The 20020-nt window shown below is 42.2% G+C and overlaps 1 protein-coding gene across 5 annotated transcripts in view; it reads left to right on the top strand.

The window, feature by feature from the left end:
* The window catches only part of Ypel1 (yippee like 1), a 31236-nt gene that overhangs the window by 8141 nt on the left and 3075 nt on the right, over nt 1-20020 (top strand). For 2 of the 5 annotated variants that reach the window (XM_020160759.2, XM_020160758.2), the window contains 4 exons: nt 15133-15416; nt 17310-17353; nt 17867-17975; nt 19666-19908. In XM_020160759.2, coding sequence (XP_020016348.1) covers nt 15300-15416; nt 17310-17353; nt 17867-17975; nt 19666-19755 — 360 coding nt within the window. In that variant the 5' untranslated portion in view covers nt 15133-15299 and the 3' untranslated portion in view covers nt 19756-19908. The remainder of the gene's footprint in view (nt 1-15132; nt 15417-17309; nt 17354-17866; nt 17976-19665; nt 19909-20020) is intronic. The other 3 variants (XM_074061164.1, XM_074061163.1, XM_074061165.1) reach the window with 3 other exon arrangements.

The raw sequence follows: 20020 nt of genomic DNA, 5'->3' as shown, positions 1-20020 counted from the left end.
CTGGGCAGAGACCAGTGGACAGAGATGTCTGTTTCTCACGTCACTGTGGTAGATAATCAATGGTTAGAGAATTTGCAGAGTCTTAAGGTGTGAATACATCTGTGCAAAAAACCTTATCACTCTAGGGAGTATTAGACTCACAGCCTAGACCTTGTATCCAAGTAGATGAGAGTCCTTCCTGGAGCCTTCTGGGGTAGGTTTAAGACTATAACAGGCCCTCTCTTGACAGCCTTGGTGGAGTCCCCAGCTTGTGTCTGTACTGCTCTTTGAGGACTGTGGTCCTGTTCGGGGGTTGTGTGGATCTGGGAGGGAGGTGCCTGCAGCTGCCCACCCTGCCCCACTCCTGGTTGCACAGACCAGGACTTGGCAGTAAGTCCCACCCGACTGTCCATGTTTTGTGTATTTGTTCCTTTGTTTGGAGGCAGGGTCTCGTGCTGTTGCCCAGGCTGGCAACTGAACTCTTGATTCTCTCACTTTAGCTGAGTGCTAAGATTACAAGTGTGTGCCACCAGTCCAACCTGGGTATACTAAAGTCACTAAGGACATTTTAAGTTTTGGCGTTTGAAGTGTAGGCCTTGTGCTTACTAGGCAGGCATTCTACCACTTGAGCCACACCACTGCCCTTTCTACTTTAGTTAATTTTCTAATACGGTTTGGCTTTTATGCCTGGGCTGGCCTGGACTGTCATCCTCCTATTTATGCTTCCCATGTATCTGAGATAATAGGCATGGACTACTATGCCCAGCTTTTTAATTATTTGAGATGGGGTCTCACTAACTGTTTCCCTGGGCTGGCCTTGGACCTTGATCCTCCTGATCACTGCCTCCCAAATAGCTAGAATTATAGATGTGAGCCACCATGTCTAGCTAAGTTTTATTTTTTAATGAAAGATTTCATAATCACACAATACTGCATTATTTAAGCAGAGTATGATGAGATTTGGGGCATAGATGGGTGAATACTCTTGAGAGTAAAGAGGAACCTCCAAAAGCCAGGTGTGGTGGTAGATGTCTGTAATCTCAGGACTCGGGAGGCTGTAAGGAAGATTATGAGTTCAAGGCCAGCCTAGGCTACATAACATGACCCTGACTCAAAACACCACAAACAGGGCTAAAATAGGAGGATCGAGGTCTGAGGCCACTCCAGGCAAAGTTAGCTTGAGGCCCTATCTGAAAAATGAACTGGTGTTTTGGCTTAAGTGGTGAAGCATTTGCCTAGGAAGCACTTGAGTTTAATCCCTAGCATCACCAAAAAAAAGAAAAGAAACACCAAAAAACTGGGGATGGGAATGTAGCTCAGTGTAGAGTGCCTGCCTAATTTGTACAAGGACCTGGGCTCAGTCTCCAGCACTGGAAAAAAAAAAAAAAAAAAAAGGAAGGAAGGAAGTGACAGAAGGGAAAGAAAAGAAAAACAAAACAAAATAAGTGACCAAAAAAAGAAACAGAAAAAACAAAACTAGGAAGAGCACTCACCTAGCATGTATGAAGCCCTGGGTTCAATCCCTAGCACTACAAATAAAAACAGTACTACAGAGTGTGAGGTCTGAGATGGAAGACCCAATTTTCACTTGATAAAATACCCTTTTGTCATCTTTTAAAAGTTAATGTAAGGACATGTGAATAAATGAATTTAAAAAAAAAAGTTAATGTAATGATTGGGAGTAAAGCTCAGTAGTAGAGTACCAGCCTAGCAAGTCCTGGGTTCAATCCCCAGCACTGCAAAAAGAAAAGAAAAAAAAAAGAGGATCCAGCTTTTTCCTGCACAGTTGTCCTACATTTCTTGGCAACATCTCTCTTTCCCATTGAGCAGCAATGCCCTTCTATAATATCTGGGGTCCACTGATCTATGGATCTGTTTCTAGACACTCTTTCATGCTACAAGGACTTCCTTCTGTCCCGTGCCAGTTCCACACCATCTTGATAATGATCGCCATGTAAAGTGGCAGGTGTGTGCTCTCCAGGACAGTAGGTGCTCCCATCTTGCTCTGCTTGACCATGTTACCCTTACAATACTTCTAGGATGAGTTTTAGAATCAAGTCTCTCTGTCTCCCTCTCTTCCACACACCCCTTGCTGGTTCTTGATTTTCATTTCATTTCATTTAAAAATTAATTTGTGGGTAATCCACATTTTTTTTGGTAGTACTGGAGTTTTGAACTCAGGGCTTCATGCTTGCTAGGCAGGCACTCTGCCACTTTATTTAGTCGCTCTGCCAGCCCTTTTTTGTGTGTGTTGAGTATTTTTAAGATAGGTTCACATGAACTGTTTGCCCAGGGCTGGCTTTGAACCGAGATCGTCCTGGGTAGCTAGGATTATAGACATGAGCCACCTCGCACCCTGATAATAATCCACAGTTTGACAATATCTTCCAGACTTGATCATGGTACAACTCTTCATTTATTTGGGTCTTCCTTAGTGTCCCTCAGAGTTTTATAAGATGTTCTTTAAAGGTCTTTGGACTTATTCTTAGGCACTGCAGATTATTATTTGGTAATATTATGTAGGATTTTATATCTGGCACCTAAAATCAGGAGACGAAAGTTATAGCAGACATCATTTTTGGAATATTCTGAATGAGGCTTGTTATCAAGGTTTAGCTAACAACATTGAGTGAGTTGGAGAGGGCTTCCTGTGAGAGTTTGTGTCAGTTTAGAATTATTCCTTCCTTGAAGTTTAGCCAAACTTAACATGCTTTCTGGGCCTGTAATTTGCTTTGTCTGTGTGTGTATATGTTAGGGAAGGAAACTTTTTAACCAATAATTCAATTTATTACTTTTGTAGTTTTTTTCAAAGTATTTGTATTAGCATAACTTTAGTTGTGCGGTGGGATCCACTGTGACATTTCTGAATGTGCTTACATTGTACATTGGTTAGGATGACCCCTACCATTTCTCTCCCTCATCCCACTCCCTTCACTTCAAACAATTACAAAAGGCTTCATTGTTTTATTTCATATATGTATAAAAAAACGCATCAGCCATATTCACCTTCCTTTATTCTCTCCATGAACCCTTCCCCCTCCCACAAATACCTACCTCCTCACAGGATCTATTTTACAGTCCTGTCCTTTATTTTTCATTCCAAAGTCAGTGTTCAAAGAAGTTTCTCAATGTTTCTCAGCTGTGAATATACTGTATTTTGGTCAGTTCAACCCTCTGTTACTCTCCCTTACTTCTTCCCTCCTATCCCCTATTATTCATTAGCTTTCAGTATGTACCATTATGTAATTCACCTGCACAGATGTCAGATGTAATGTATTTCCACATTGTTGACTCTATCATTCTCTTTTCCTCCTCTCCCCAATTTCTATAGAGTAGTTCTATTACAAACATGTTATATGTATAAATGTGTATAAATCATGTTTGGTTTGTATATATATATATATATATATATATATATATATATATTTTGGATCTATCTTCCAAATATGAGAAAAGGCATGCAGCCTTTGTCTTTCTGAACCTGGCTTACTTCACTTAAATGACGTTCTCCAATTTTTTTTCCAGATAGTCTCATTATCTCACATGCTGGTCTTGAACTCGCATTGCCCATGCTAGCCTGTAACTCTTGATCCTCCTGCCTCAGCTTCCTGAGTTCTGGGATTACAGGTGTATACCATCACACCCAGCTATTTCTTTTCTTTTTTTTCAGCTGTACTAGAGTTTGAACTGAGGACCTACACCTTGAACCACCAGCGGTTTTTTTTTGATGGGTTTTTTTGAAATAGGGTCTTGAGTGCTATTTGCTCAGACTGGTTTCGAACCGTGATCCTCCTGATCTCTGCCTCTTGAGTAGCTAGGATTACAGGTGTGAGCCACCGGCACCTGGCACTTTTCTAACTTCTTAAAGGTAGATATTTAGTTCACTAATTCCCCCTTCCTGTTTCCTGGTATTCATCCTGTAAGATTATATATTACCCTTTAAGTGCTGGTAATTGCTTTATTATTGTTTAGCTCAAAAAGCTTTTTTTTTTTAATTTCCATTCTTTGACCCATGGTTATATAGAAATACATTTTAACTTCTAAACCGTATGAGGAATTTTCTAGTTATATCTTATTATTGATTTTTAACTTAATTGTATTGGGATAAAAGAATACTATAATTTCAATCTTTGGAATTATTTCTTAGTATCATAGTAGAGTTTTATAAACATTTGTTATAAATTTTGTGGCTCTTAGTTTTGTACATGTCCATCAGGTCCACTTTGTGCAGACCCTATGTATTGGGAATGTTCTTCTGTTTGCTCTGTTGTTGGCCAAAAGAAGTATAGGAATTATCCTGTTCTGATTACAGATTTACGTATTTCTCCTTGCATGGCAATTTTTGATTTATGTATTTTGAGGCCATGTTATTAGGTATTTTATGTAGAATTTGTCACCTTGCTGCTTTAATCATTATGAATTCACCCTTTGAGGATTTAAAGGGTTTAAACTATTTTGTCTGATATTAATATAGTTGCATCATCTTTTTTTGTTTTTTATTTGTTTTGTGCTTGTCTTTTTGAGACAAGGTGACCTGTAACTCGCAGTTGTTACGCTTCATCTCTTGAGTGTAGGATTTATAGGCATGAGCCACCACACCCAGCTTTACCATCTTTCTTTTATTATTTGTATAGTGTATCTTACTTCTTAATGAAGACGTTTAACTTCTTCATTATTGTGAATCACATGCATACCATAAATACACAATCAAATGTACTATTAGCAAATAATTATAAACCAGCCACCTGTGTTGCCACCACCCAAGTTCTGGCCTCATCATTTCAGCTTTCTGTGTCCTTATGTTTAAGATGTGTCTTTGGTAAATAGCATCTAAATGAATTGTTTTCTGTTCCAGTGTAAAACTGTAAATCCTAACATTTACATTTAGTGTAAGCATTGGTACCTCTTGCTTTAAATCTTTGTGATTTCTGTTCCTTCCATTGCTTCTTTTTCTCTCTTTCTGGACTCCTTTTAGATTGACATTTTGTCATTCCTTAGTATTCCCTTTATAAGTTTGGAAGTTATACACTTAGCTTTTTTTTTCCTTCTAGAAGTTTCATCAGAAATTATAGCATTTATCCTTAATTTACCAAAATTAAAATCTAAGACTCATTCATGTACTACATAATGGTACTTTGTTAAACACTAGACCACAGATATGACAGTCCCATCAGATCAGATTGCCTAGTGATGTCTCAACCCTCTTAGTTTGTTTGCGTAAGTACTCTCTGATGTTTGCACATTGAAATTGCCCAACCACACATGTCTCAGAACTTAACACTTGTCATCAACAACACGTGGCTGTGTCCTCTTTTTGGAAAAGATGCACTGGGAATTTTTCACGTACGCTTTCATCCTGACTTATTGCTGTCATATAATTGTATCTTTTTATTTTATTTTTTTAGTTATACTGGGGTTTGAACTTAGGGACTTGAGCTTCCTAGGCAAGGGCTCTGCAACTCGAACCTCACCTCCAGCTACAATAGTGTCTTTTTTAAAGCCCTATAAGAGACTGCAGTTCAGTTTATCCACGTATTAGCTATCTTACTTCTTTCTCTGTCTCTCTTGATGGTACTGGGATTTGAACTCAGAGCCTTATGCTGCTGGGGTTTTTTTGTTTTGAGACAGGGTCTCACTGTGTAACCCAGGCTAGCCTTGGACTCTCCCCTATTTTAGCTTCCAGAGTGCTAATGCACTAATTCTTTTTTTTTTTTTGATGTTTTAAATTAGTTTAGTTCCAAATTAAAACTTCCTTAAGAGCACTAGATGTGGAATACACAATAAGACCAAGACTATCAAAGGGATCAATCTGTTTTTTATAGAAAGGTATAGCTTTTCAGATTAGAAGGCTTCATAAATCAAGTCCAGATAATTTTATGGAATGCCAAGTATTTCATGCTAAGATACGATTTTATGGTGTATTTTGCAGTTCCTTTCAACAACAATAAAGAAATCATAACTGTAACTTGATAACATTATTGGATTCTTTTATAACCAGGTATTTCTTCTTTTTTTTTTCCTTTTTTTAAATTTCTTTTATTCACATGTGCATACAATGTTTGGGTCATTTCTCACCCCTTCCCCCCATGCCCTCTCTCAGCCCCCCCCACCCCCTCGATACCAGGCAGAAGCTATCTTGCCCTTATCTCTAATTTTGTTGAAGAGAGAGTATAAGCAATAATAGGAAGGTCCAAGGGTTTTTGCTAGTTGAGATAAGGATAGCTATACATGGAGTTGCATTGCTTTCCTGTACATGTGTGTTACATTCTAAATTAATTCTTCTCAAACTAACCTTTTCTCTAGTTCCTGGTTCCTTTCTCCTATTGGCCTCTATTGCTTTAAAGTTTCTGGATTAGTTCCTTTGCATTGAGGACATCAAATACTATCTTGTTTTTTTGGGGGATTTTCTTGCCTATCCTCATACCTCTCTTGTGTGCCCTTGCCTCATCATGTGATCAAAGTCCGATCCCCTTGTTGTGTTTGCCCTTGATCTAATGTCCGCATATGAGGGAGAACATAAGATTTTTGGTCTTCTGGGCTTGGCTAACCTCGCTCAGGATGATGTTATCCAGTTCCATCCATTTACCTGCAAATGATAGGATTTCATTCTTCTTCATGGCTGAGTAGTATTCCATTGTGTATAAATACCACATTTTCTTAATCCATTCGATAGTGGGGCATCTTGGCTGTTTCCGTAAGTTGTCTATTGTGAATAGTGCTGCAATAAATATGGGGGTGTGCAAGTGCCTTTGGAGTAATCTGATGTACTAATTCTTGAAAGAAATTTTCACTGGATATGTAATTCTAGGATAGCAGTTACTATCTTTCAGGTATTATCTTTCAGAACTTTTCTCTTCTGGTTTCTGGGTTCTGTTGTGTTACTTGGGAAGCCATTCCACTGACTGGATAATTTTTCATACCTTCTGGATATGTTTGAGATTTTTTTTTCAAATTTCCTTTAGTATTACGCAGTTTCATTATTGTGTCTAGATGTGGCTTTATTTAAGTTTGTAGGTTGGGGTCTTTCTTCAGTTCTGGAAATCCTTGATTATTAATTACTCTGGTTTATCTTCAGTTCATTAATTTTACTTTCATCTGTGTCTTATTCCTGTGAAGCCCATTGTGTTTAATGGTATTTATTTCTATAAGTTTTACTTGTGTTTTTTCCTAATCTGCAAGTCACTTTTTTCTTGTTTGCCATTTTCTACATATATTTATCACTTGTCTATGTAAATATAATAAGCAGAGGCATTTCCTTACCTGCGTACAGTGACAAATACAGAGTCTTCAGGAGTCTGTTTCTTCTGCTTGTCTCTGCCTGTTCTTGCTCCTGGTGCTTCGGTTCCTTGCGTACCTGCTGGCTTTTCATTTGTTTGTTTGTTTGCAGTGTTGAGGATCAAATCTGAGGCCTCACCACTGCTAGGCAAACACTCCACCACTGAGCAGCACCTCCAACCCCCTGATTATTTTTAACTGTTGCCCCTTGTCCTTGTGGAGATTTCTCACAAGTGGAATAGATAACTTTCTCCAAATTAGATATGGACTTGATCCGATAGGTGTCAGCCTAAAGCCATCTTAAACAAAATCCATCTTATTATGAGTTCTTGGAACCTTCTTACTGATGGGAATTTGAGCTATAAATCCATGTAAGGGTTATCTTACGATTACTGCTCTGTGTGGAGAGAACCCCTGCCAGACTCTGTGCCTGAGACAAGCCTTCGACTCGTAACAGAGGCCCAGTTTGCTGGATTATGACAAATGCATTCAGGGCAACAACAGTGGCTGCCATGCTTGACTCACTCCCCTGGGTTTTGCTGTTCCTGGATGGTGTCAGGTTGTTCCTCACTGTTTTGCACCACATTAATGCCTTCAAGAAAGTATCTTTTTTTCCCACTCGAATTTAATTCCTTTTATTGAGAGATTGGCTCTCCAATTTTAACAAAGAAATACTCATAAATACATACACATACAGGTATATTGTGATGCACACAAATGTTTATTATTACCTCATATGTACATATAGTTACATTCTCAAATTTCAGTCCTATTTCAAAAAATAGTCCAAATATTTTCATATGTGGACTATTTACTACAAATAAAGTTTAGTAACACAGTATCTGTATAATACATATTCTGAATCTTACACTACATGTGCACAGAATAAGAGATTATGATATGCAGCAGTCACGGTGTATATACGTAAATATAAACATGTATGTGAACCATCGTTGCATATGTACCACTTAGAGTTTTCAGACTGTTTTCACAGGCGTTTGGATATTGTCCCTTAAAATCTTGTGAGGCCCCTGTTAGAATAGCCATCATTAGCATCACCACCAACAACAGGTGTTGGTGAGGATGTGGGGAAAAAGGAACCCTCTTACACTGTTGGTGGGAATGTAAACTAGTGCAACCACTCTGGAAAAAAATTTGGAGGCTACTTAAAAAGCTAGACATCGATCTACCATTTGATCCAGCAATACCACTCTTGGGGATATACCCAAAAGACTGTGACACAGGTTACTCCAGAGACACCTGCACACCCATGTTTATTGCGGCACTATTCACAATAGCCAAGTTATGGAAACAGCCAAGATGCCCCAGCACTGACGAATGGATTAAGAAAATGTGGTATCTATACACAATGGAATTTTATGCAGCCATGAAGAAGAACGAAATGTTATCATTCGCTGGTAAATGGATGGAATTGAAGAACATCATTCTGAGTGAGGTTAGCCTGACCCAAAAGACCAAAAATCGTATGTTCTCCCTCATATGTGGACATTAGATCAAGGGCAAACACAACAAGGGGATTGGACTCTGAGCACATGATAAAAGTGAGAGCACACAAGGGAGGGGTGAGGATAGGTAAGACACCTAAAAAACTAGCTAGCATTTGTTTCCCTTAATGCAGAGAAACTAAACCAGATACCTTAAAAGCAACTGAGGCCAATAGGAGAAGGGGACCAGGAACTAGAGAAAAGGTTAGAGCAAAAAGAATTAACCTAGAAGGTAACACACACGTACAGGAAATCAATGTGAGTCAACTCTCTGTATAGCTATCCTTATCTCAACCAGCAAAAACCCTTGTTCCTTCCTATTATTGCTTATACTCTCTCTACAACAAAATTAGAAATAAGGGCAAAATAGTTTCTGCTGGGTATTGAGGGGTTGGGGGGAGAGGGAGGGGGTGGAGTGGGTGGTAAGGGAGGGGGTGGGGGCAGGGGGGAGAAATGACCCAAGCCTTGTATGCACATATGAATAATAAAAAACAGTAAAATCTTGTGAGGTAGATGTTGCCATTCTCATTTACAGAGGAACAAGCTGAAGCTGTAAAGTGTAGAACTGGGATTTAGATTCATATCTTCTAGCTTCAAATCCTAGACTCTGGATTGAGGCCGACTGTTGAGAGCCTAGCTTTGTAACTCTAGGCAGGTGCTTAACGATTTTGTGACTCAGTACCTCCATCTTGTATGGAAGTTTGTAAGGAACATGAGTATCAGCACCACAGACTCTGGAGACACATCTCAGACAAGTACCAGGACTGAGCAATGACTGGGCCATGTGCTTGTTTTTCCAGTCGGTGGGAAACACTAAAGAATTACAACTTCTCCCACGATGCTGAAGCCTTGAGATTAAGAAAATATCTAAGCTGGATGTCATGGTGTATACTGTAGTCCCAGCTACTCACGACCATGAGGCCAGCCTGGACCACATAACAGTATCCTCTCTCTTTTTTTTGGGGTGGGGAGGGAGGGACTAGGGTTTGAACTCTGGCCTTTGAGCTTACAAACAAAGCAGGCACTCTACTGCTTGAGCCACACCTCCCATCCATTTTACTCTGATTATTTTGGAGATGAGGTCTCATGGACTCTTCACCCAAGTTGGCCTCAAACCTCGATCCTCCACATCTCAGCCTCCCAAGTAGCTAGTAGGATTACAGTTGTGAGCCTCTGGTACGCTGCTGACTCTGCCTCTTCTAAAAAAAAAATTTTTTTTTAATTCTTTTATTTTATTAGCATTTTAGTATGTTTCAGTAGGAGAGTAGGTTCAAATATTTGGTGTGTCATAGTTTTAACAAATGAAAGTTGTTTTGTATGAAATATTAAACTATCTTTTTTATTTACTTTTTTAAAAAATTTGAACTGTATATGATGAACAGTGTGTTGATAGATTTTTAGTAGTTTGACTTTTCTTTTGGAGAATTTAAAACCCATTAGGGGTTTCCTGAAGTTCACAGCACACATGTGCATGCCTGAGGCGAGGTGAGGTGGTGTTCTGAGCTCTGGTGCAGGCGCCCTCTCAGGGACCTGGGCATACGTCACAGGAGGACCATGGTGAGAGCACTTGCCAAAATGATTTTTGTTGTTGTTGTTTTGGTGGTACTGGGGTTTGATCTCAGGGCTTCACACTTGCTAGACAGGTGCTATTCCACTTGACCTATGCCCCCAGCCCTTTTGTCTTAGTTATTTTTCTAATAGGGTCACACTTATGCCCAGGCCAGATCTGGACCATGATCCTCCTATTTGCTGGGGTGGCAGGCATGTACCACCACCTCCAGCTTTTATTGGTTGAGATGGGGTCTTGAGAACTTTTTGCCCAGTCTGTCCTCAAACCCTGTCCTCTTGATCTCTGCTTCCCCAGTAGCTAGGATTATAGGTTGGAGCCACTGTGCCTGGCTAATATGGTATAGTTTTTAGAAGGTGGTCACATTTGGCTGTCCATTGCTGCTAAATTCCTGACCTCCGGGCACCCAGGACGGTGACCATCAGCCACAGCTTTGTCACAAAGCATCTCCTTACCAAGGTAACATGTACACGTCGTAGCACTGCTTGTAATGACTCAACCTATGTTGTTCTGCTTTGCACAAGTGTAACGGAAATGTGTTGCATAAATGTTTCCATAACATAGCTTATTCTCCTACAAATGGGTAAAGCATCAGCATCTGATAAATAGCCTCCTGTCACAGCTATGTGAATGGAAGTGCCAGGAGCCCTAGCTGGGAGCAAGATGCCATGCATTGTTTTAAGAAAATGGCAGGTGAGCCACACATGGGGAAATTACCAGCTTTGATGAGGCCAAGCCGAAGAAAATGGAGACACAGAACAAGAACACCTTGCTGACCAAAGAAACCACTGAGCAGGAAAAGCAGAGTGAAGTTTCCTAAGAGCTTAGAGGATTCTCCACCCGCATCTCATCTCTGAGACTCTTCATAATGTGGAGGAAGAGCCACCAGCACAGTGGAGTCACAAGTCGCAGCTGCCTGGGAACTTTGAGCCAATGCGACTGACCTGTGGGTCTCTGAAAAGGAGGGTCACTGAAGAGGACATGTATCCACCTGTGTGAGTGACCGGGTTGAAGCAAATTATAGCCACAATGACATGCTGCCTTACACCTGCTGGATGGCAAAAAATTCAAAACTTTGACCATATCAAGTTGACAGGGGTGAAAAGTAGTGGAAACTTGTCCACTACTGGTTGGGCATCATTGTCACCAGCACTTTGGGCTGTGATACTGCATGCGTATGCTTTATGACACCTCATGGGCTCCTAGGATTGTGCCAGTGATACCTTCCTGTATGCCAGGAGAGATGCTGTCTAGAGCAGCACCATACCCATACGCTGGCCCCTCTCTGGGAACCACATGGCCACGAACTGCCGGTGACTACGTGTGGCATAATGTGATGGGAATGCTGCATGCACAGCAGGTGAAGGGAGCCCAGCTACCCACAGGGACATGGATGTACTCAGTCATTTGTTAGCAGAGAAACTCATACAGCATCATATCCTCTTCAGAACATGGAAGACACAGCAGTGTCACAGCCACACACATAGGCACAGCGGTCAAGACAAGCAGAGAGTGCTAAAGACCACTTCTGAATTAGGCAGCATAGCATCTCAGACAGGTGCTATGGAAGGGCACTATGGCCCAGCAGTGATCCAGACCCAGGTCTACTCTGGGTGGCAGGCACATGGGCATTTTGAGTCTGTCTGTCTGTCTGTAGCTCACATGTTGCAGGTGCTGTTCTGCCTATTCAGAAGTGAATGCACAGATTTCAAAAGGTGACCCTTCCGTGCAAGCGTGCCTGGGCAGAGAGCAGAGCTTCCTCCTCAGGGAGGCTGTGGAGGATCCATGACAGTATTCCTAGGTGTCATCCCAAGGAAAGGCTCAGGAAGAAGAGTCCACACTGGCTGGAGCAGTAAGTCACCACAAGCTGGGGCCAGAGGAACACTGAGGAGGAAAGACAGGCCTCTTGGTTGAAGCCACTTGCAAGCTTGAAGCTCATGTTGCTATTCCCTTGCTCTTGAATTTGGAGAGAATCTTACTCTTCTGTTTTCCCAGAAAGAAAATTGCCATGTACTTGACTCTCCTGCAGGATATACCTGTCATTGAAGATGAGTTTCTTCTCCTCCTCCTCCTCCTCCTCTTCCCTCCTCCCCACTCCTCAAAATGTAAAAGTGATACATTTTATAAAATAACTGTGGGATATACATATGACATTTACCATCTTAACCTTTTTTTTTTTTCAGTACTAAGGTTAGAACTCAGAGTTTTGCACTTGCAAAGTAGGTGCTCGACCACTTGAGCCTCACCTCCAGTCTGTTTTGGTGTGGTTATTCTGGAGATGCTGGCCTTGAACTGCAATCCTCGTGATCTTAGTCTCACAAGCAGATAGGATTCTGGGCATGACCCACCAGCACCCAGCTTTAGCCATTTTTAAACATACAGTTCATGGGCACTCAGTACATTCACATTGTTGTGCATCCATCTCCACCCCTCTTCATCATCCCAAACTGAAACTGTCCCCATTAAACACTAACTTCTCTCCCCCATGCCCTGTGCCTAACAATCACCATTCTACTTGCCTCCATTAGTTAGACTACACTAGGTGCCTCTTGTGGATGGAGTCACACAGTACTTGTCCTTTTGTGACTGGCTTATTTCACTTAGCATAACGTCCTCAGGCTCATCTATGTTGTGTCAGAAAATCCTTTAAAGACTAAGTGATATTCCACATATGCCATTTTGTTCATCCATCCATCTCTTCACGGGCACTTGGGCTGCTGCTGCCTCCTGGCTATTGTGACTAATGCTGCTAATGGAGGGACCTGGGTGCACAAATACCTCTTTGAAGTTATGCTTTTGATCCTTTTTGAGTATGTACCCAGAAGTGAGATTGCTGAAGCATATGGTAATTCTATGTTTATTTTTTTATGGAGCCACCATAGTGTTTTTCCATAGTGTTTACATTCCAACCAGCAGTATACCATGGTTCCAATTTACCCACATCCTGCCAACACTTCGTAATTTCTGAGACTTAGTTTTAATAGCTATCCTGGGGTGTATGAAGTGGTGTCTGACTATGGCGTTGCTTTGCCTTATGATTAGTGATGTTGAGTATCTTTTCATGTGCTTTCTGGCCGTTTGTGTACTTCTTTGGAGAAATTTTAAGTCCTTTGCGTGTGTGTGTTCAAGCACACACACACACACACACACACACACACACACACACACACACACCTTTTTTTTAATTTAAGACAGTTTCACTGTGTAGCCCAAGCTGGCTTCAAACTTGAGATCCTTCTGCATCAGCCTCCTGAGTGCTGGCATTGCAGGCATGCACCACCACTGGCTTCCTTTGTCCATTTTTAAATTAGATTTGAGCCATACCTCCAGCCCAAGATCTTTCTTTTTTGATAGTTGTTGACTGTTGTTGTTTATATATTCTGGATGTTATCAGGTATATTTTAAAACACTTTACATTCTTACTTTATTACCCTGTTGATAGAGTCCTTTAAAGTACAAAAGTTGTTAATTTTCATGAAGTCCCATTCATCTGTTTTTTTCCTCTGCTGCTTCTGATTTTTATGACCTATCTAAATCTAATATTACAAAGCTTTCTCCCTGTTTTCTTCTAAGAGTTTTACAGTTTTTGCTCTTATGTTTAGATCCTTGATCCATTTTGAGTTAAGTTTTGTATATAATGTTAGGCAAGAGTCCAACTCTATTCTTTTGCATGGGGATATCCAATTTTCCCAGTACCATTTGTTGAAAATACTGTCCTTTTCCCACTGAATGTCAAAGATCATTCCAGCGGGGCACATTCCTGTAATTCCAGCACTTGGGAGGCTGAGGCAGGAGATTGCCAGTTTGAGGCCAGTCTCAGCTATATAGCAAGACTGTATCTCAATGGGGAAAAAAAAGTGGGGGGAGAGGGGGAGTGAGAAGTGTACCTCAGTGCAGAGTTCTTGCCTGACATACTTAAGGCCCTGATGTCGATAGCCAGTACTGCAAAAAGAAAGAAAGAGAGAGAAGAAAGTAAGGAAAGGAGGAAGTGAGAAGGAAAAGAAAATGATTTGTATCTGAGGGATTTTTTGGAGACTATTTCTAGAGTAATCAGTAATTTATTGAAGATTAATGCTGAATCCATCACTTACATAAATGCCATGGTCCTTTGAATCATTAGTCTAGGATTTGGGGCTTATCCAGCATTACTGCTGGGCTCACTCAAGAGTCTTTTTTTTTTTTTTTTTGTAGTATTGGGGTTTGAACTCAGGGCCTACACCTTGAGCCACTCCACTAGCTCTTTTTTCGAGAGGGGTTTTTTTCGAGATAGGGTCTCACAAACTATTTGCGCAGGCTGGCTTTGAACTTCGATCTTCCTGATCTCTGCCTCCTGAGTAGCTAGGATTACAGGCATGAGACACTGGCTCCTGGCTCACTCAGGCTCACTCAGGAGTCTTGTTGGCTGCCTTTTCTTTCGTGTTTCTTAAAGCAAACATAGCATGCAATGTATTTGATCTATGTTTTCTTTTTTTTATTCGTTTATTCATATGTCTAAATTTTCGTAATTATTTGTGTGTAAAACCCACCTACTCACTGCTTCTAACTAAATGTAGGTATTAGTACTCTCTTTAGTACATTTAAAGTTAGACTTTGAGAATGTAGCTCAGTGGTAGAGCATGTGCTTAGCATTCACAAGGCCCTGGGTTCAATCTCCAGCACCCAAAGAATAAAAAGAGAAAAATTTTGAAATCTTTGACTTCTAGTCCTGCCCCCTCCCCATTCTTCAAAACAAATGAATCCTAAATAAACCTCCTTAGCATGTTTGATTCTCTCTATAACGTACAGCGTTGTCTGATTCATTCACAGGTTGTAACATTTTTCTCTTGTCCCAGCTGTGTGGACAGTGCCACACGCCCTGCTGAACAACGACGGCTCTTGTGTGCATTTTCCAGTGTTTCTTTTGTCAGAGAGTCCAGCAAAGCCGCAGCTCTTCCAGTGCCAGCCCTGAGCTGAGTGAGGAGCGCCCAGCAGAGATGGTGAAAATGACCAAATCCAAAACCTTCCAAGCTTATCTGCCGAACTGTCACCGAACATACAGCTGTATCCACTGCAGAGCCCACCTGGCCAATCACGACGAACTGATCTCCAAGGTAAGTGGTTTAGGTCCAAAAACGGATGAAATACCTGCAACAGAGTGATTATTTGTCATTGTGGAAGCTACTTCCTGATTTTGTTGTGCTCCAAAGGTCTAGAGTCTTCTGGACAGTGTTGATGAGTTTTGTGTGTGATTAAATGTGATTATGCATTAGTCTTGGTCATGATCTTGGCACAATGGATGAGTTTGGTAGGGCCAGGCAGTTGGGGCTCCCATGGTTTCCAAAGAACAAGATGAATCAGTTATTTGTCAGAGCAGCGAAATTAATGTGAAATAGAGAATTATGAAGAAACAAAAAAAGTCTGGAAAATCTGTACCAGTGGTTTTATAAGGAAATTAAGACATTTTTAAACTCCAAATGATTAAGAAACAAAATGCTCAAAAAAGCGCTCAGGGCTGGGGATACAGCCCAGTGGGAGAGTGTCCACTTAGCGTGCACAAGGCCCCTGGGTTCCATCCCCAGCACCAAAAAGAAAAAGACAAATGCCTAGGAGAGTATGACCACCTGTGCTGGGGTCTGCAGGCGCCCTGGTGAAGCGCTTGACTGTCTGTCTCTGTGTCTCATGACACATGAATAGCCTTGAAGACATAAACTACCTGCTTCCCCCATTCCATTGAGCTTTCTGTCAAAAGTATGTGATGTTTATAATCAACCAGTTGGGAACATTTAGATCAGTCCATACATAACAAGCAAACTAATGCTTACTCTGGGAACCACAGTCCTAACCACCTGTCCCCTGCAGGTCATGACCCCTTGAACATCCTTAACAGGTCATAACCCCCACCCATCCTCCTAGGCTGCTTTCAAAGTCCTGTCAACAAATTCCACCTTATAGGACTCATCTTAAGTTTATTTAACTCAGAAAAACATTTATCTACTTGCATTTTCTGCATGCACTCCAGTTGGCTGGTTCTTCATAGTAAAGTCTTAGAAGTGGGATCACTGAATCATATAGTATGTGCCTTTTGCCTTTTGATATCTGCAAATTGTGCCCCAGTAACTATTCCTCAGAACCTTTTGAATTTGTGCTAAGGTAATAGGCAAAAAAAAAAAAAAACAAAACAAAACAAACAAAAAAAACCCTAAAAATAAATAAAATATTGATTTGGTTTGCTTTCTTTGATCACTTTTGAGGTTGACCATGTTGTGTTGGGTCTTTTAAGCCTGGCACTGGAGCAGATGAACCCTCCCAGGGTTCTGTTCAGGAGAGGGATTTCATTACGACTCATCTTTGAATAAATGCATATCCAGAGCTGTTTCTTAGCTGGTGACATTTTCCTGGGGTGAAATGTCACTGGAAAGTGCTTTTCTCTAAGTAAGGGGCTGTCTTGGGCTGAGACTTTTTTCTGGGGGTAGGTGAGGGGTTGAAGTGGTCTCACTGTGCAGACTGGTTTTGAGTTTCTGGGTTCAAGAAATGCTCCTGAGTTGGTCTTATTTTTTTTGTTTTGATGGACCTGAGATTTGAACTTGAGGTTTCAAAGCTTGCAAAACAAGCAGTTTACTGCTTGAGCCTGAGTCAGTCTTCTGAGTAACTGGGACTACAGACTCAAGGTCAGAGTGCCCAGCTCTGGTTTGCTGTGATTTTATAGGACAGTCACTGGCAGAATGTGGACACAGTGGGCACTTTCTGATGCAGTATAGGCAATATCAGTTTGTTACTCTTATTTAGTGACCTTACTATTAGGGATGGAGTTTTGGAGGGGCATCTGCCCTGCTCTTTTGTAACCTATCCTGGTGGAGCTTATGGAGTCGCACGGAACTCCAGGAGGTGTGACTTGTGGGGGGCTTCCTGAGCTCAGCTTCCTGTTCTTCATTCCTTGTTCTTCATTCACTCCAAAATGCAGAACTCATCACACAGGCAGTCTCCTAACACTTTCTTCTTTTCAGTCCTTTCAGGGAAGTCAGGGACGAGCCTACCTCTTCAACTCTGTGTAAGTACTCGCTGTCAGCAGTCTGTGTTGCAGGTGGACTGGGGTCCCCATCAGATTGTCATTGATCCCTTCTGTCCATCCACCTGTTCAGTTATTCAGAGCTGGAATATGTACAGTGCCACCTGCAGTCTAGAATTACCCAACTGTTGCCTTGATAATGACCTGAAAGAATCTAATCTCTCATATGTGGGAATTTCTGAAAGCATGGTTTCATCTGAGAATGTAACCCCCCCAAGCCTGTCCCATGTTGGGATGCTCATGGTGCTAAAAAGTTGTTCCTGAGTTGGGGTGTAGCCCAGTCATAGAGCACTTGCCCAGCATGTGTGAGAACTGGGGTTTGGTCCCCAGCACTGAAAAAAGAAAGAAAAAAGTCATCCTTTCTCATTAGAGCGGGGAGTGGGGAGCTGAGAAGGTGCTGTGCTGCTCTCTAGAATGTTCTGTTTCACATGAACTTTTAACAGTGGGGGGCAGGAGCACAGACCCCCCCAATGCAGTCACCCCATGTCTCTGCAGGGTGAATGTGGGCTGTGGTCCTGCTGAGGAGAGGGTCCTCCTTACTGGGCTGCACGCAGTCGCGGACATCTACTGCGAGAACTGCAAGACCACGCTTGGATGGAAATACGTGAGTACCTGCCTCTTCTGTGCTGTGTACAGCGTGCCACACAGGGACACACAGCTGATCAAAATATAGTCACACCTGCCCCTGCGGTGGGATACATGGTCTCAGTCAACCAGACAGGTCTCCAGCAGTTTATTTGGAAGCTGGTTAAGGACAGGGTAGGCATGGAGTCTGCCACACTCGCCTCACCAGTGATCATGGGGCTGCCTCACATTCCAGGAGCCTGAGAGGGGCTGCTTCCAGGAGGCTAGTGCCACTGCTTGGGGCGAGCTCAGAAGACCCCCTCAGTGCCAGGACCTGCTGAGGCCAGAGACAGAGGGCCACCTGCAATGCCCAGGCTCTTTTCTTGAGGTCCTCCTTCCTCCCTGGATCTTGAGATGAGGGTTCTACCCCTGCCCCAGCCTTTATCTCTGTTCCTTCTTTCTCCAGCACATGTGAATCTGACAGTTCAAAAATAACAAGCTTATTCTCCTGATCTCTGCTCCACCCCAAGGCCTGGCCTCCCTCGCTGCTCCCCAGTACTATCTAAGGTCTCTGTACCCCTCACTGCAGAAGCTAGCATCACTTGTTCTGTCATTGTCCTGACACTACATTGCCCACCTTCATCTGCTGAGCCCTCCCCACCCTGGACCACATCTGCCTTGTGGTTCTGTGGGCACCTGTTCTGGCAGCTTCTCTTCCAGCAGAAGCTGCTTGACTGTCTCGCAGATGCCCCACCTGACTCTGGCACTTGAATATGTGTGGCCCACATATTCTTTGAGGCTGTGAACTTCGTTAGCTCGTGATGTCTCTCTCCCTCCCTCCCTCCTTCCTCCCTCCTTCCCCCTTTCTTTCTGTTTAGGTGAAAGCGAAGATTTATTAGGATGCCATTAAAAAATGGAATAGCTGGCAGCTACACAAAGGTGGCATCATGCCTCTTTCTTGAGTTCCTGACCATCTCTGGTCTCCCAGATTCCCTAAGAGTTGTGCGGGGATATGTTCCCAGCACAGAGATAGGTACTGTCAGGCCTGCGCACGACCCCAGTGCCTCTACCTGCTTAGACCCAAGCCCCTCTGGGCCTCCTTCCAGAAGCTCTCTGTCCTCCGTTTGTGGCCACTGTGCTGAGTATGATCCTCTATTGCTGCCTCTGCCACTTCCTGCTGGACCATCTCCTGTGTCCACCAGGCAGGGCTCAACCCAGTCATCTGTGTCCTCAGCATCTAGGACCAGGTCACATGACAAAATGATGAGGGAGGAACTTCTTTAAGGATAAAAAAGGCCTGCTTTTTTATGCTTTTCCCATCGCTCTCACTGTGTTAATATCATTCTCCTAAATTGCCCTGCATCAGCTGTTCAGTAATCAGATTTTACTTGTTGTTTATATATTTTTACAATGCTGGGGATCAAACCCCGAGAGCCTCAGACATGCTAACCATGCACTCTTCTGCTGAGCTACATTCCCAAGCCCCATAAACAGAATAAACATTGAATGATCATTGTTTTGTCAGTGTAATGAGGAATGCAAAGTCAACCTGCACTGCCCCCATGGACGATGGCATTTGAGCCGACCTTCCTGGCACTGGGTCAGCACACAGCTCTGGGAATATCTGGGTGGAGATTATGCAGTAAACGTACTTTCTTTGTCAAGAGTGTAATGAAGTTAAACAAATGAAACATTCCTGAAACCTTCTCTCTCTACTTTTTTCTCCCAAGGAACATGCCTTTGAAAGCAGTCAGAAATATAAGGAAGGAAAATTTATTATTGAGCTGGCCCACATGATCAAAGACAATGGTTGGGAGTAAAGCGGAAGCTTTCCATTCCCTTTTGAATACTATTTTGAGAGAGACTGTGAATGTAACGGAGACACAGCATCCTGGATGACAGTGTTTCCTGAACTTCAACCTTGCAGGCTAGCCATGCTCCCACACACAAAGGCCTCTGGGCCATCTTCTTGGGTAAGGAGTCCCCGTCTATGAACTCTTCACGTATGTGGTTGTTTCTGAAATTTTGCAGTGTTCTTTTTCTAACTTCTCAAGTTCTAGAAAAAGAATTAACCAACTGATGACT

Source organism: Castor canadensis, chromosome 18, assembly GCF_047511655.1.
Source record: "Castor canadensis chromosome 18, mCasCan1.hap1v2, whole genome shotgun sequence".
In the NCBI taxonomy this organism is placed as follows: Eukaryota; Metazoa; Chordata; class Mammalia; order Rodentia; family Castoridae; genus Castor; species Castor canadensis.
Note: the sequence above shows the minus strand (reverse complement) of the source record. Positions and strands in the feature narration are given on the sequence as shown.